Source organism: Otolemur garnettii, unplaced genomic scaffold (assembly GCF_000181295.1).
Source record: "Otolemur garnettii isolate 467f Iridium unplaced genomic scaffold, OtoGar3 scaffold00060, whole genome shotgun sequence".
NCBI classification, from domain to species: Eukaryota; Metazoa; Chordata; class Mammalia; order Primates; family Galagidae; genus Otolemur; species Otolemur garnettii.
Genome location: NW_003852455.1, coordinates 10,538,006 through 10,555,048, shown reverse-complemented (window position 1 = coordinate 10,555,048; position 17,043 = coordinate 10,538,006). Strand labels below are relative to the sequence as shown.

Sequence of the window (17,043 nt, the reverse complement as noted above, 5' to 3'; positions counted from 1 at the left end):
AACGCCCGGCTATTTTTTGGTTGCAGCCGTCATTGTTGTTTGGCGGGTCCGGGCTGGGGATTTGAACCCGCCACCTTAGGTATACGTGGCTGGCGCCTTAGCCGGTTGAGCTATAGGCACCAAGCCCCAAAATAAATTTCATATGGAGTAACATTTCAATGCAAAAAGTGAAACCATAATATGAAAAAGTAAGTATATATGAAAACTTGCATTAACTTTGGAGTGAGGGAAAACCTTTCTGAGTATCATATTAATAGCAGAAATCAAGATAAACACTAATACACCTCACTGTATGAATTTCTGTAAGTTAAAGAGACGTCAGAAACAAAACCAAAAGAAAAACATCAAATCAGGAAGAAAAAAAATCTATAATAGTCAGAAAACCCCAGAAACAAAACCAAAAGTAAAACTGAAGAAGAATCTCCAACAGATAAAGCATTAGCCATATGTTAATATCGTTGACATAAAGAGCTTTTGAAATTGGAAAAAAATGAGAACTTCAAGGGAAAAAATGGGTGAAAGGTATAGACAGGAAAATTGCTAAAACAGAAATACCTATGGCCATGAACAAAAAGTTTAACTTTGTTAGTAATGAAAAAGTACAAAGTAAAAATAGAAATATTTTTTCCTATTAACTTGGGAAGATAAGGAGGCACTTAATAATTCTGTGCCTGGCATTTAAACACTTGCATCACAGATGATTAGATATAGCTACAAAGACGGTCACCAACCCCAATGTCTACCAAGGGAATGGGCTAAGTGCATTATAATATAGCCATTTAGTTGAAAGCAACCATTAGAAATGATATAATATGCAAATATGTAAGGACCTGGAGAAGTATTTTTGATATATTAAGGCTGGTTGCTAAAAAGTACATAGAAAGAACATCAGAGTTTAGCAAAAATGAAAAGAGTACTATGGTGTCATATAAAACTGTGGAAAGATTTACACCTAGACAGTAACTACTTATCTTTATAGGCTGGTTACAATTTTAGGTGACTTTCTTTTTAGCTCAACTACAGTTTTAATAAGAAACAGGCATTATCTTTATAACAAGACACTTTAATCACCTTTCATTGCTGTTGTTAATCAACACATATTCTTCACACCCTGAAGCTGTCAGCTAAATCCAGGTATGTGCCAAATACCCTTTACCTGTTAGGTGAGCAGTGTGGAAGGGAAAGCCTACGATTCTCACTAGGGAGGTGATTGAGGGCAACATTTCTTGGTTTTGTTTCCTTATCCTTATGTTGTCCTTAACTGTGACATGGGGATGTATTATTCTTCCAGTGCTTCTGAAAAGGTGAAACACACTTGGGTGTACAAAGCGTGGTTTCTGCCACAACCATGATCACTGACAGATTGGGACAGACTTCAGGAGGGTGGATGCGGAGGTTAGAGATGAGTGACCCTCAATCCATGAAATGCCCATCAGGTGCTAAAGAAAAGAATTTGTGAATATGTAGCTTTAAGTAGAAAGTAAGAGCCAGCCAGTGTTCAAATAAAATAAAGGATTTAGAACAACTAATCTCAATGAATTAAAAAAAAAATCAACAATATAGTCCTATAATACTAAGGTCTTATTTTCTTTTAGCTTGAATTCTAGTAATAGCTTTAATCAAATAGTTTGAATTTGATTTAAATCTGTGGGAACAGCTGCCAACAGATTTCTAGAACATCAAGATTTAAACTCTTAAACTGAAGAGATTTAGGTGCAGATAAAACACTGCTTAGATCATGGAAAAGCTCCGCACAGTATGTTCTGGGTGGGTCTTTATTACCCACTAAAGGCAGTGCTGTAAGATCACTGAACAATTTACACATACTTAGCCTTTTATCCCAGACACCAAAAGCCTCAGAATCTGCCTCACCAATGTCTTAAATAAGTTTTACAAACTCTATGAGGTTTGGTGAGTTGAGAACCTTTCACTGGGGGGTGAGTGCATCACAGCAGAACTTCATCAGGTGCCTGTCATTTAAAGAAGCCTTTTATGGTTTTTGAAGAAGTGTAAATTTGCAACTCAGCTTACACTTGACTTTCAGAATACTGGCACCAGCAGCATCAATTCCCTTCAGGTTCCCCGTGAATTCATTCAGAAAGAAAGAAGGTATTTGTACGGCCTTACTTCAGTAAAGTGCCCAGACTTCATGCTACTTGGAAGGACTGGTAATGAGGAACAGTAACAAGGCATTCCATTTCCTTTTTCCCTGTGCCACCATTCTAACACCTTCCAAGGTGACCTTCACAAATCAGTTCCTCTGATAGCTCTGAGACAGCGTCTGCCATTCGGTCCTGTAACCAGAGCCCTGCAGCTGGCAGGCCCCAGCAGCCCACTTCTGCCCAGAGCTCAACTTCTCTCCTTCCAGAATGAATATAGAGTCACCCCACTGTGGCCTCCTCAGGAAAAGGTACTTCATATAGGCACTGCCAGCAACCTCACCCCCACCTCACAGCACAACATTCAGCACGAAGCATAGAGAGGCCCATGATGTGCAAAACAGACACCACAATTGTTTGTTCTGAGAGTGGAAATGGCAAGGGGGATCTCAGGAGGACAGACGTCACAAAAATCAACATCTTTGGAAGAAAGATTCAGAGAGCTTGCTGCTGGTAATGGCCTTTATTTGCAGAGGAGTAAAATAATTTACTTGTTGCCCTTAAAATACATTCTACGAACTTGACTCACTGACCTTCATTTGAACCTTCCCCACAGTCCTTTTGAAGTATCTAAGAATGTGTTGTATACAACAATACAGCTATGACAAAGATGCCTCTTATTTACCAAGGCAGGCAATCATTTTCAAAAGCAGGAGCAGTCTGGTTCTCAACAAACCTCTTCAACCTCCCTCTCACCTCCTCCCTCCCTTCCTTCCACCCCCACCCATTTGCCCAACATAGTCTGTGAGTAAGGAACTCACATTCAGTGAGCAAAGAGGACTGACTACCCAATAAGCCTAAATTCAATAGGTCACAGATTAAGCCTTTTTCAGTGCCAGTTTATTTAAAGAACCAGTTATTTATTTATTTGTCAGATTTATATAGCGCCTCTCCTCCCAAGAGCTCACCCACGCTACCAACATTTGGTTTACGTTATGAAAACCGTTGGATGCTTTTTCTGCATTTCCCTTTTGGTTTCTGCTGCCAGCACACAGAGTTAAACACAATGCTTACAGGAAAAAGGGAGGAAAGTGCAGATTCAACGAAGGCTGCACTGCGCCTGTGGGTGCCCGATGAAGTAGTGACCGAGGCCCGTGAAGAGATGATATATAGAATCTGATAGAAACTGACAGCACGCATTTAATGTTTTCATTAAAGCTAAAGGAAAAAAGATGGAAAACACAGAAGCAGCAGGGCTGGGTAGGGAGCCGCGGCAGAGCTCTGGCTGTGGAGTCAGGATACCCTGGGCTGAAATCCAGTCTTTACCGCTTACTAGCTGTGTGACCTTGGGAGACTTTTAGGTGACTGCTCTGAGCCTCAGTTTCCTTCCCAGTAACATAAGGATAGCCAGGATACCTGTGTAAAGATATGAGATAATGCATGTAGCAAGGCCCAGCACACGGCTAAGTTCTCAATATACGTTACCTTCAACCGTCCCACTTTCCCCCTCCAAACCCTAAGCTGAAATCAGAAGCTATGCAAGTATAAGAAGATCTTAAGGAACTGGGAGAAGACTGTCACACACCAATCAAAAGAGCCTACCCAGTATCCACTCCCCTTTCTCAGAAAGAGAATGTTGCTTTTTATTGCTGGTGACAATGTGCCAATTTCACATTCACCTTTATTTTTCTGCCATATAACCAAGAGCCAGACACTGTCCCCAAAAGCACACCAAAGAACTCTGAAACAACTTCCAGGACTCCATGAGAACCATGAATGCTGCTTAGACTCAAATTGGCCTATTTGAACTATAAGAAGGCACTGAGAGATGGAACCAAAACAAAAAGTTCTGAGGCCAAGACGCTTGTCTAATTTTTCAAGATCAAATATGGTCCAGGTAGCTCATGCCTGTAATCCTAACACTGGGAGACCTGAGGCAAGAGGATCGTATGAGCCCAGAAGTTTGAGGTTGCTATGAGCTATGATGCCACAGCACTCTACCTGGGCAACAGAGTGAGACTCTCTCAAAACAAACAAACAAACAAACAAACAAACAAAAACAAATCTGGGAGAAGGAAGGTGATGAAAATAAGACACACCTCCGGGATATCTAGTGGTAAAAGTATTAGTTGTACATATAACATTAGTAAGTTTGACCATGAAAAGATTAAGGATAAAGCAACTGAAGTTTCTATGTTTGTGTTTTCTACATTATTCATCATTTATGGAAGATCTCTTTAGTATACTTTATGAAAAATAGAAGATTTTATTTTTTTTGGAGACAGGGTTTTACTCTGTTGCCCACACTGGAGCCCGGAGGTGCAATCATAGTTCACTGCAAACTCAAACTCCTGGGCTCAAGCAATCTTCCTTCCTTAGCCTCTCAAAATGCTGGGATGACAGGCGTGAGCCATTGTACCCAGCCAAAAATGATTAAGCTAACATTTACTGAATTATCTTCTTGTCCCAATGTGACTTTATTTAATCTATCCAATGAGCGGATATGGTTAAGTATCTACTATCCTCTCATTTCAAGATGAAAAAACCAAAGGTCTCAAAGTGAACTGCCTGCCTGCTGACATACAGCAGCAGATCTGGGAGTCAACCCTAGGTCTGTCAGTCTGTCCAACTCCAGAGCCATAAGCATACACTATTTCTACAATTGTTTCTATAATGGTTTTCAAACACTCTCTTCATGACATTTAAATAAAAATCATATAGTCTAGGCAACTAGAGAAATGCCATATGTTTCGAAGTTAAGAAACACATTTGTAAAGAACTCCAAGACTGAAGAAAATACTTGAAACAGAATTATAAAAATAACATAAATCAGAACTTAATATAGCTAAGGTAGGACTTGGATAGGGAGATCAAATATCTGATTGTCCAAGCCAGGATACTTTGGGGAGTGAAAGGGAAAGCTGTCAGCAATTATTTGTAGACAAGCCATAAACTAGAAGCGAACTGGGAAAACGTCCATGTATGGTCACCCCACCCATGGAAGAAATTTTATTTGGTTGTGTGCTTATGCTATATTATAAAGAAACAAGGGCTAAAAATTAATGAGCTGATCATCTTTCTAAGGATGTTAGAAACAGAATAAACCCAAAGAAAGCAGAAATTATTGTACTAAGAGCAGAAATCAATGCAATGGAAAACACCCAATAGAGAGAGTAAGTAGGCCAAAAGTTGATTTGTTGAAAAGAAGATATTGTTTGCCAAGACTAAGAAATAAAAAAAAGGTCTAGATAAATAATATCAAAATTGAAAGAGACAACTACAGATGCTAATGAGATTTTTAAGAGGACATCAATGTTACTCATTTGATGAGTAACTTCAATGCTAAATCCCAAGTATAATGTAAGAAAAAAAATTATACATTATCCTCAATCATGAATATAGACATAGAAGTCCTAAATATTTGTTAGAAAATCAAATTCAGCAACATACAAAAGACAATACAGAATAAACAAGTTAGGTTTGTCACAAGAATGCAAGGTTGGTTTTACAAAATCAATGCAACTTATCCCATTAAAGAAATTAAGAAGAAAATTAGATCATCTTAATAGAGGCAAAAAAATGTCTGATAAATTTCAACATTAAAAACTTACAGTAAACTGAGGATAAAAGGAAATTTCCTTTAGCTTGACAAAAGGTAACAAAACCCTACATAAACATGATGAAATGCTGAAAACAAGCCCTCTTAAGATTCAGAACTAAAAATACCTTGTACTCTAACCATTAGAAGCACATTATTCAGTCTGTCAAAGAAGTTCCATTAGGCATCCATGAAACTCAGTTTTGGATCCCAAAGCGAATTTTTGCTGCCACACGTAACATGCTAATAACGGGCACATAGATAAGAGGAGAGATGCGTCAGACACATTCACTTTATTCTAGGTCAGGCTACAACTGTGACTCAGTCAAGTTCTTTGCTCTCTAAAAACTACAAAATTTGAAGGACAGAGATGAACAGCAGTTTACTTTAAGAGTAATAGTCTTCATGAGAGAAAACAGAAATGAGAAAAATCTGAGTCTATTAAACCTCTTTAATTGAGCTAGAATTTTATATAGTTTTTGTTAAATCAAAATTCCAGAAAACTTAGCTCATGCCTTTGAGCTCTGAATCCTTGATCATAACCATTCAGGAAGAAAACTTTCTCAAACAGGTTAGGCCAGTTCCTCCTTCAGAAGACACGGCACACAAGGGGCCTTCTCCTCAAGTCCCTGGGGCCCTATGTTCTGACTGTTGATTGTATCATGCTAACCTACTACAACACTGATGCCCCTATGGGCTCTACAAAAGCAGAAGATTATTTCACCACAGAAGCATTTCCTTAAGTTTTGTGTCATTTTGCTTCTTTCCTTGATGACAAGTTAAGTGAGAGAGCAGTGTATTCTAAAGTTCTTTGATGATATATTTCTTAGTGGAACCTCTCCATTGGAATTATGGAACTTTCCTCAACTCAAGATATAATGAGATATGGTATAATAAAAGCTAAAAATACATATGGCCAGTACTATGGGAATAACATAGGAATATTTTCTAAATTCCTCTGCTCAGCACATGTAAGCATCATAAATAACATCATGAAAAAACTCACACGATTGGGATGGCTAAAGGAAAAGCACTCCTCTTCTAGGAGCAACCGGTCTGGCAGGATAAATGGAACATGTCTGAACATGCCAAATTGCATGTTTTTTCCTCTCCTTGCAAGGAGGAAATTACCAATATAAATCATGGTTTTCAAACATAGTATTTTTGTCTAAAAATAAACTTAACTTTCAAGACTTATACGTAGTATACAAAATGACATAAAACATTAAAAGCGTACATTTTTTTCTTTCCTTATTATCATCTTAGAGATAGAGTCTCCCTATGTTGCCCAGTGGCTATTCACCGGCATGATCCCAACACTGATCAGCAGAGGAGTTTTGACCTGCTCTGTTTCCAACCTTAGGCAACCTGGTGGTGTCCTATTCCTGGGATGTCACCATACTGAAGCTGGATTTGGTGTGGACATTTGATCAGCATGGTCAGTCCAGCCTAGAACTCTCAGACTCAGACACTCTCTTACACCTCAGCCTCCCAGATTAGCCTCTGGAGTAGCAGGGGCTATAGACATGTGGCACTGTGCCTGGCCAGATGTATTTTTTTCTTTTTGAGACAGTCTTACTTTCTTACCCTCACTAGACTGCCGTGGTATTATAGCTCACAGCAACCTCAAACTCTTGGGCTCAAGAGATTCTCTTGCCTCAGCCTCCCAAGTAGCTGGGACTACAGGCATCTGCCACAATGTCTGGCTATTTTTTAGTGACACAGTCTCGCTCTTGCTTTAGAGATGGCTGGTCTCCAACTCCTGAGCTCAAGTAGTCCTCCTGCCTCAGCCTCCAAGAGTGCTGGGTTACAGGTGTTTTGAGCTATCATATCCAGGCCCTAGGAATGTACTTTTGACTAGATCACAATTTAGTTGTCTGAAGTATAATCCTAGCAAGCTGTCATCACTACAATTAACAGGTACTGAGGACAAGTAAGATACAGAGCTAAATGTAGTCTTAAAAAAAGGATCTATCTGAATCATGGTTTTTATCCTCAAAGAGCTTATCTATTGAGCTTAACAGAGAAGGCATACTGAGCAAAATTAAAAAGGTATGTGTTAAGGACATGGAATGAAATGATAATGTAGGAATTTTGTAAGATTCTGAAGTTTAAGAGATGAATAAAGTTTGAGGTTCAAACGGGTTTATCAAAGTCACTTACTCAGCTTTTAGTAGACATCAGTGGATGTTGGCAATCTGAAAAAAGTCATTATCAAAACAAATGGCGCAGCTATAAGTGATGTGGTCATAAGTTAATGTTTGGTTTTTGCCCGTAGCACCCTATTTAGTAGTGTCTCAGCTGCTCTGAGGCCTGATTTCTTAACTGTGAAATGGGGTTTTTTCTACTCTGCCTCCATCAGAAGGCTGTTAAAATATTCAAGTAAGACTATAATTCTTTTTATCCTGAAAAATATATCACATACTTGTGTTAGGGGGTTAGTTTTGAATAGTGCCTCTAATTTTAATTAAAAGTTCTGAGCAAAGAACAAACCACAATTACTAATAAAAGGAAACTGCCCCACTTTCAGGGAGACATCAAAATTATTAAATGTCTGAATATTAAGCTTGATACCATACACATGACTGTAATTACTGTTGCTTTTGCAAAATCAAACCAGGAACTTTTAATCTAATCTCATTATTATGCTATCAATATCTATAAGCGAAATCACTGCCATGTTTTTGATGTATTCTGTGTTAACATAGATATTAGATGGATGACTTTATTTTGATAGACAGGGAGAGTAAGAATGAAATTTAGGACTGGGTCATATTATATATGCTTAAAAAAAAAAAAAAAGGTGAGCTAGAACAGGGATTTAGGGTAGAGCTAGATCATGATTTCTCAAAGTACGACAGTAACAAATCTAGACTTCACCCAGCACCCAGAGACATAATCTCTCACTGAACTAAGGAATCTGCATTTTAGAATCCTGTTTCTACCCCAGTGAGGACTCCTATGCACTTTTCAACTATGAGACTACAGTGCTCTAGCACAGACACCCAACTTGTCCCAGTGTTGTTTTTGTCAATTCAGGAACCTACAGAATACTTCACCAACTTTGCCCCAATTCTCTCAAGGGTCTCTGTATTATCCGAGTGTGTGTGTGTGTGAGGTCTTTTAATTTTAGGGTCATCCTTCCTAAAGGCAGAGTGTAAGAGGAATTAAGTCAAAATGGACAGGCAGACTTCAGGGAGGAATCACCCCCCCCCCCAAATAAACACCTATTTTCTGGTTCCTGCCTCTCTATTTGGACATTTGAGGGCAGGTAATGTATAAATCTCAGTAATCCAAATTTCCCCTTTTTCTGGAGAAGGTTTGGTAACCTGGAGACAAACTCAGTTCACAACAGACTCAGGGGACCCTGTCTGCCAGCGCTGCAGGGAAGACAAATAACCTTTAGCTGAATTAGAGTATTTCTCCCCACAACTCAGCCCATTAATGCAGTATGTTATGTAAGGCTCCTGGAGAAAAAACAAAGATTGAGGAAGAAATATTAGTAAATGAGATTTAACATGAAACAACAAATATAAAGTTTACTAAGCATCTAAAAAACTGAAAATACATCCATCCTATCCCTCCTCCTCAATTACCCTCAGAAAATCAGCAAGATGCTTTTTAAAAACATCAAAAAACTATTGAAATAAAAAATGGTATCTAGGCCAGAGCTAACAAATTGGCAGGCCCAGAGGAGTAATTTTGCCCTCAGGGAGGTTTTGTTTAGTCTGCAAAGTGTTATTTTTCATTTGAATTAGTCGCCAACTTAAAAAAAAAAAATCTGCAGTTTTACATAAAAAAACAAATTTCCAAATTCTCTTGAAAAAGCACAAAGTTGTTAATGCATGGCAACAACTATCAAAAGCTCATTGGCAGCTGTCTCCTCCAGATGAGCTCCCAGTCACAATAGAGGCCCATTCCTGAGCCAGCCTCCCAATCAGTGCTCACCCCTTGGGCACTGAATAAATAGCGTGAGTGTTTGCGGCCCCTGAACCAACCAAGAGAATAAACGCCAACCAGCCACATTATGCAGATACTGTGACTTTCATAGCAAGGAAGAAAAAGGATCAGAACCAGATAAATGCCTTATAATTATCTTGCATTTCATCTGGAAATCAAGGTTGACAGTAAATATTGGTAGGTATGTTGCTTAGACCAGGCTGAGGAAAGATACTTTCATACATTCTCCCTTCTGCCCTATTGCTGCCATACCCATCCCCAAAGCAGAGCAAGAAAAGATAGACATGAAATACAATGGTCCCCATCTGGCATCCTTATTAACATCATTGAGCACTCTCCACCCAAGGTTATCTCCTTATCCCAGACAAGACTGGAAATAAAAACAACTGGCCCCGAGAACGTATTGTATAAAGGAGGGATGTAAGCATGCAAAATTCTAGAACATCACAGATAATGGGCCTAGAAGGCTGGGACTTCAGAGGTCAATTTTGGTGTCTACAGGAGGTTCCCTGTATGCTTTTTTTTGATTAATGAATGACCCTGGACATGTTACCCCATACCTCATTTTCCTTATTAGGAATGTGAAACATCCTGGAGTATAAGTAAGAGATTTCTATCTCAAATGTAAATGAATAAATAAGATCCTAAGCTAAGCTACTCTCTTATTGTTAAGATGTATTAAAATCAGATGAGTAATAACACCTCCTGTAACTCAGCTATCTTTCCCAATGAGTTCAATTCTAGTATGTGGTATCCAGTGAAGAGCCAGGAACCTGTCCCCAGGAGGGTCAAGAGTCTGTGCCCTGGGCAAGTGCTCCTCCAGCTCTGTAAGGCTGGATAGTCCTCAATTCTCTCTCCCTTCCTTATTCCATAAGAATGTTGCGATGTCCAGAAACCATTTGGAGAACCTTGGGGACAGGGTGGTATAAAATGGATTATATTCATATTCTTCTTCTTCTTCACAAGATGCTTCAGTGCAAGAACTTGTTAGGTACCTGGCAAATATGACCAACCCCGTCCCCTCTCCCAGTGAGAAAGGTCACACCCACCTCTGTTCTGATGGATACTGGTTTTCAGGCATCATCTTTGGCATCTGCAGGGGCTGATGTGGTGGTCGGGGGACCGCAAATGTTTGCTGCTGTGGTCCAGGCTCTGGAAGCGAATGGGGGGTGGGGCCCACACCTTGTACTGGGCCAGCTGCAGGGGCTGAGGTGGGGAGAGTTGCCTGAGGTGGGGGAAACAGGGAATTTGGATGGGTGGGTGACAGAGGGGTGGAAGGAGGGGTTAATGGCTTGAACCCAGAGGGAGGCTTCCTATCATAGGCACTGTAAACAAAAAAAGAGAAGGAACCATTCAGCTGAAAGGAAGCCATTCGCATGGTAACCAGGTCCAGCAGACCTCTAGTTTGCAGCCCATTGTTGCCAGGAAATGACAGTATTAACATAGTTAAATCCCTAGCAGCCCTGAGGGAATATTTGTACCTCGGAGAAGTGACAAACACACTGCGTCACAGAGACTTGTTTAACACTTCTAGTGATTTTTCTCCAAGATAATTTTAGACTCTGCTTCCGGTTTCCTTTTTCCCTCCTTCTAAAAGAATCGTCTATGTGTGCACGTGTAGGGGCGAGGGGAGAACTGAGGCTTCGTCAGGTGTTCTCTGGTGCCCTCTCCCAAGTACGCCACAGTTCCCAGGAATTAGAATCTCTGGAGAGGGTAAATTTCTGCTGTAACATCACCTGAATTAACAGTTCTTCTCCTCCCCCTTGCCAGGCAGATCTATGTTTATCTTCTAGAGCAAAGAATGATTTAAAATTAAAGCTTTGTTCCTGGGGCTCGGATATTCTTAAGTAAAGGGCACAAGCATCGGGATTTTTTCCATATATTCTGATTTGAAGATTACTTCTTTGGTGCTTAAAGTTCACATTAACATATATGATAGACATGGAGTATATATTACCTGGCTTGAAGCCACAGATCAAATATCCCAGTATTAGAGCTTCTGTCCCTAGAAGGACTTGGTAGGTACCCAATGAACTGAGCTCCCTGCAAAGCCACAAGGCTGCAGCTAAAAGGCTATACTGCCAAGGAAGAAGGGCAGGTTCTAGCCCGAGGGTCTGTAGGACAGCCCCTGGAACACACTCAGCTTGATGGCTAGTTCCACAACCTTTCTGGGCAGCCTTTCCTTCACCTCCACTTATCCACTTACCAATAGTTGTAGAGGCACTTTTCTCCATAGTTAGCACCGAGAGCCTGCTCGTGACTACAGGAGGACAGCTCAGAGGAGGGGCTGTGCAGCTCCCGTTTGATCTTGGTCGGAGGTGGGGCATGAAGCACCACTGAAATCAGAAGAGGGATGAGGGAGGAACAGAGAGGACAGCTGATTAATAGGGAGCACAATGCTTCCTCTGCAAACCTTCTCACTAGCTGATTGTTCTTGGATTTCATGTCAAGTCATGTGCTAGAAAAGCAAAACAAACACGCAGCTTTCCATCTACAGCCAATCAAAAGTTCTTTAAGGTCAGAAATTATCATCTGACACTTCAAATTAACCGCGTCTTTTTCCCCCAAACTTCTTTGGCCATAGGTCTTGCTTCCCACAGGCTCTGAAACTCCTGAAAATCCTACAAGTGATGAGTCTTCAGGAAAAACACAGGAGGTGATAGAATACGAAGAGTTGTAGACATGAATACTTTTCTTTTCGAAAAGGACAAAATAGCCAAAAATGTGCTGGTAAACATTATATGTTAACTCATCAAAAGGTTAAAATTTCTGTGGCAAATCCACTTTCTATTTAGAGGCATATTTACAAATTAAATATAGCATTTGGTAAATGTTCTTTCTGAACTAACTCTAAATATCTGCTCCAAATAAGAAATAGTCAACGTTAGAAGTATTACAGATTATTTTAATAGCAAAGCAATTAAAACAACAGACCAATCTACCACGTAGGAAAGGTTAGCTGCATACAGGTGAAGGCCTGGCTACCTTTGCGCTCACAACATCTGCTCTAGGCCTGTCCTAGTGACCAGCTAACAGGGGCAGGTCGTCATAACCAGATCTTTTGTTGAGGGTATCAATGACTTCTCCTGAATTAAAAAAATAAGTATATGCAGCTGTTGTTTTAGGTTTGGAAACCAACTAGGTATTCCATACAGGATTCTGAGAGTAATGAGAATTTTTCAAATCAAGGTGCCTTGCATACAAGGTCTGACAATTAAGTTCACAAACTCATCCTAGAAAAAAAATGCCACAAACCTCATTACTGAATACCGCTATGGTTACCTTCAAAGTACTGCCCCCTTGCCCATCTGGTGACCATCACAATATTCAGTAATGAGGTATATAGCACTTTTTCTAGGATTAGTTGGTAAACTTAATTGTCACCTTCTATGACGACAACGCTGATGGTCATTCCAGAAAAAAAGTTCCGTTCCAAAATTGCTTTAAAGGATGGACGAGGCACTGGGTCAGCGCATAGCTTCCCAAGAGGAATACCTTGAAGGTGAGCACAGTGATCTTCAGCAAAGAGGTATGTAGCTCTTTTTCTAGGATGAGTTCTGAAATTTAATTATCTGACCTCATATAGTGGCCAAAACCCCCTAAGGAAAAGAAAACCAGATGTGCCTTTTCTACTTTATCTAGGAGCTGAATTGTTTCAGAGAGAGCATTTTATCCAAAAGAGAAGGACAAATTCTAAAGATGCCGCACTATGAGGGCCGTCTTCTAGCAGCGAGTCTGAAGGGCCATTCCTGTCCGCTGCCTAGGAGGGTGGGGGCGAAGGAGTTAAGCTTCAGTGCCGGCCACTTTCTGCTGTATAGAAGGTTTCGTTAAATAGTTAACCACAGTTAGGCTCTGGTGGCACACTAACATTTTCAGTTTGACTCAGTGTTTACTTTTAGGAGTGAGCTCTTAGTGATTATTGTACTAAGCAGAGTTAACTATACGATCATCATTTTTTTGTCTGGTAAGACCGAGTCACCTTCCAGAAGAATAATCTTCCAACTGGTTTCTCAGGTGCCTTCTAGAACCCCAGATTCTAGGCTCAGCCATGAACACACGAGACCGATAATTCTATCAGAGATGACAAGGTTATAAAGCAAAGTCGCTGCAAAGTCCTGCCAACGACTGACTGGAAAGGACAGGTTTTCATAATTCCTTTCTTACATAATACCAAACACTCTTCCTGAATACATGGAATAAGCTGAGAACTAGCAGAGTATATTTAGAAGTCATTAGAGACGCTCTCGTGATTTTTTGATGGTGACATCATGGCAACCAACACTCAATTGTTATCAAATGTTTTCAGACATTCACACACAGAAAATAGCTAAGCTTGTTTGAATGTTGTTAGTAAATGAGAAGGGAGACTCAGGCGATTTGACAGGGACAGTCACTCCTCCCCTGCCGTGGGTATTCTGACATTTTCAGCACTGTCCCTGCATCACCGCTCTCACCTCTTACCAGTGTTCTGCTCTAAAAGTTTCAGCAAAGTAATGAAAAAAGTGAATGATGCTTTAATTTGAACAAAGGTTACAGGTCCTTGAGGAATCTACTCTTCTTTATCTAAAGATAATTATTCACAATCAACACTTCACCTAAGTTTGGAAAGTAAACAATTATTGTTTAATTTTCTCATTTCAGGTTTTAGAAGTGTCCTGAAAGTTACCAGTTCTGCTGACAAGACTAATACCACAGAGAAAACCAAAGCTGCCAAGAAAGAAAAATTGTATAATGGTTTCTGGAACTGCATCTATTTATTTAAAAAGAGAAACTAAACTGCCAGGTAATTCTTCTGTCTTGTTTTCTTCAAATCTAGACAGTACTCTTAGCGTGTACCACATCATTTTTGTTCCAAATTATATAGTATCTTCTATCCCCAAATTGTCTTATATGCGGAATCTTATGTTCTCTCTACAAAAGAAGAGTTCAAGAAATATTTCTATATAAATTCTATAAATATTTCTTATATGTACTTCTATATAACCCATTCATTCTTAACCTTGAAGGCGGGGACCATATCTACCCTACAATTCCAGGCACAATGTTAGTTATAAATACTTCTTCCCCCAGGAAGTGACCATTTGAAGGAGAGAAGAAACAGGACATGGGAGGAACGAGAAGGGAAAGTTTCAAAGATGTGCACTACAGGAAAGCCATCGGGGGCCCTGTGCCTTGCGAGGACAAAGGCTCAGCTCTCCCAGAGGCCTGCTGGGCTAGAGGATGTGTGAAGGAGCCTAATTATGGCACGGCTTAGTCACAGATAGTAGTGTATTTAAAGCAGGAACTCAGAATCCCAAGAAATGCTCTCTGCTTTCAGCCTGTTTCCTCATTTGTAAAATGAGGTATGCGATGCTGCCTTGAGAAATAAAGATGGCACAGCACCTTGCAGATGGTGCTATGATGTTGTATAATTATACCCTGTGCTTTCAAAAATAGAGGATTTTACCTTTGCACAGCTGACTTACTAAATGATGATGGAGACCCAGGACTGTAAAGAATGGCAACAAATTGGAACTGAAATAGGATCATGAACTCTTAAGGAAGTCTGAGAAAAATGCTGGAAAAGTTGACTGGTTTGAGCTGATCAACATCTTCTACAATCACAAACTTGAGTTTAAGCGCAGAGTTATAGAAGATGGGCCCACAAAGCCAATGGTGCCCTGACACTTAAGTCCTGCTGAATATGGACCTCCTTTTTTGTCATGAAGATCATTCATTTATTCATTGAGTATCTTCTACAGGCCCAAGCATTCCGGAGGTGCTGGGAAATGACCGTAAGCAAAACAGACTGGTCCTTTCCTCATGGCATGCAAAAGGAAGGGAGGGATCTGACTTTTAGCATCTTCTTAAAGATGTAATAGAGACAGCCTAGGGCCTCAGTAGGCTTATTTCAAGCCCTTACATTTATAGATGAAGATCTTTAGGTCCAATAAAGTCTTAGGGCTGCTGCTGTTAGGGGGAAGAAGCAGCAAGGGCTTCCCACTGTCGTTTTAGCAGTCTTCGACCACACTGTTAAGAACAAGAGATATTTTAACCACCTACGTTATACACTAAAAATAGAAGGCATAAACCTTTTTTTCAACTAAAACAACAAAATACCACATCACACCTGGTTGAGTGAATGTGCTCTAGCACAAAGAAAGATGGAGAGGAAGAACTAATACCTCTGGGAAAGAACAAGGAAAGCAGACTGAGAAAGAGGTAGCCAGACAAGACACCTTGCCACTTACTTTGGCCGAGCTGCTCTTACATGCCTTATTTTATAAAATCTCCCCAACAGTGAGAAAGCTGCTTCCACTGTCTCCATCTTACAAATAGGAAAACCAGTCTTAATCTAACTTGCTACAGTCACACAGCTAGATTCTTACCTAAGCAGTTCTTAGTCATTTCATTATACTTGGCTAGACAACTGAAGTTTGTGAACTCATCCTAGAAAAAGTGCTACCATAATGTTGGGGGGCCTATCAGTTAGAAATAAACCTTTTCCCCTCCTCCCTCTCCTGAGACCTAGTTAGACCCACCCCCAAAGTTTGTGCCAAAGAACTCACTAAAGCCCTCCAGGGAAGCTGTGAAATTTGCCCACCCCAATAGCCCCATATAAAGGTTAGATGAAGACTCCACCTTTGCCCTGCCAGGTGGGTCATCACCTTCCCCTTTCAATAAGGCCTGAACATCTCCTCGCCGGTCGTGTCTCTGGGTGCGACCACTTACACCTATTGCGTACCTCATTGCTGAACATCACTATGGTCACCTTCAAAGTATTCCCCTTGGCCATCTGGTGACCATCGTAATATTTAGCAATGAGGCATGTAGCACTTTTTCTAGGATGAGTTTGCAAACTTAATTGTCCTACCATTTATTGCATCCCAGAAGAAATCTGAGTGAACAAAGACTAAATAAAAAGGGATTAAAATAGAGAAACTGACACAGAAGGAAGGCAGCACAGGAGGAGACAATGGGAAGTGTAGGTTTTGCCAACATTCAGGGCTGTGTCCTCATGTTTACTGCACCCTTTCAGCTGGAGGTACACCTCGTACACCGATACCCAAGCAAGGACTCAGGACTGAAATTTTTTCTTGTCCCTTGGACACCAAAATGCCCAGTGGATCTCTGTTTTACCCTTAGCGGCAACCATCATCTTTGACTCCAGCAGCCTTCACTTTCTGTGTGATCCTTGTCTCTCATTCTGGTGTTCCATCTAAAAGGTAGTCTTTTTTCTTCTCTACACCGGCTGATCAAACCAGAAGATCATTTAGACAGTTATAAGCACTTCAGAAAATCTGGGATCTTCTATAGCCAGTCACTAACTAGCCAGAATCCACAGTTACCATGGATGCATTTCTCTCCCTGAAATTGCTCTAGATAATCTAACCCTGCCCTTCCCTG

The 17,043-nt window shown here is 40.4% G+C and overlaps 1 protein-coding gene across 2 annotated transcripts in view; it reads right to left on the bottom strand.

Annotated features, from left to right (window-relative positions):
- The window catches only part of ETV5 (ETS variant 5), a 63,771-nt gene that overhangs the window by 21,734 nt on the left and 24,994 nt on the right, over window positions 1-17,043 (bottom strand). For both annotated transcript variants that reach the window (XM_003792724.3, XM_023514850.1), the window contains 2 exons: window positions 11,864-11,993; window positions 10,707-10,982 (listed from right to left, as the gene is read on the bottom strand). In XM_003792724.3, the coding sequence (XP_003792772.1) occupies window positions 10,707-10,982; window positions 11,864-11,993 (406 nt within the window). The remainder of the gene's footprint in view (window positions 1-10,706; window positions 10,983-11,863; window positions 11,994-17,043) is intronic.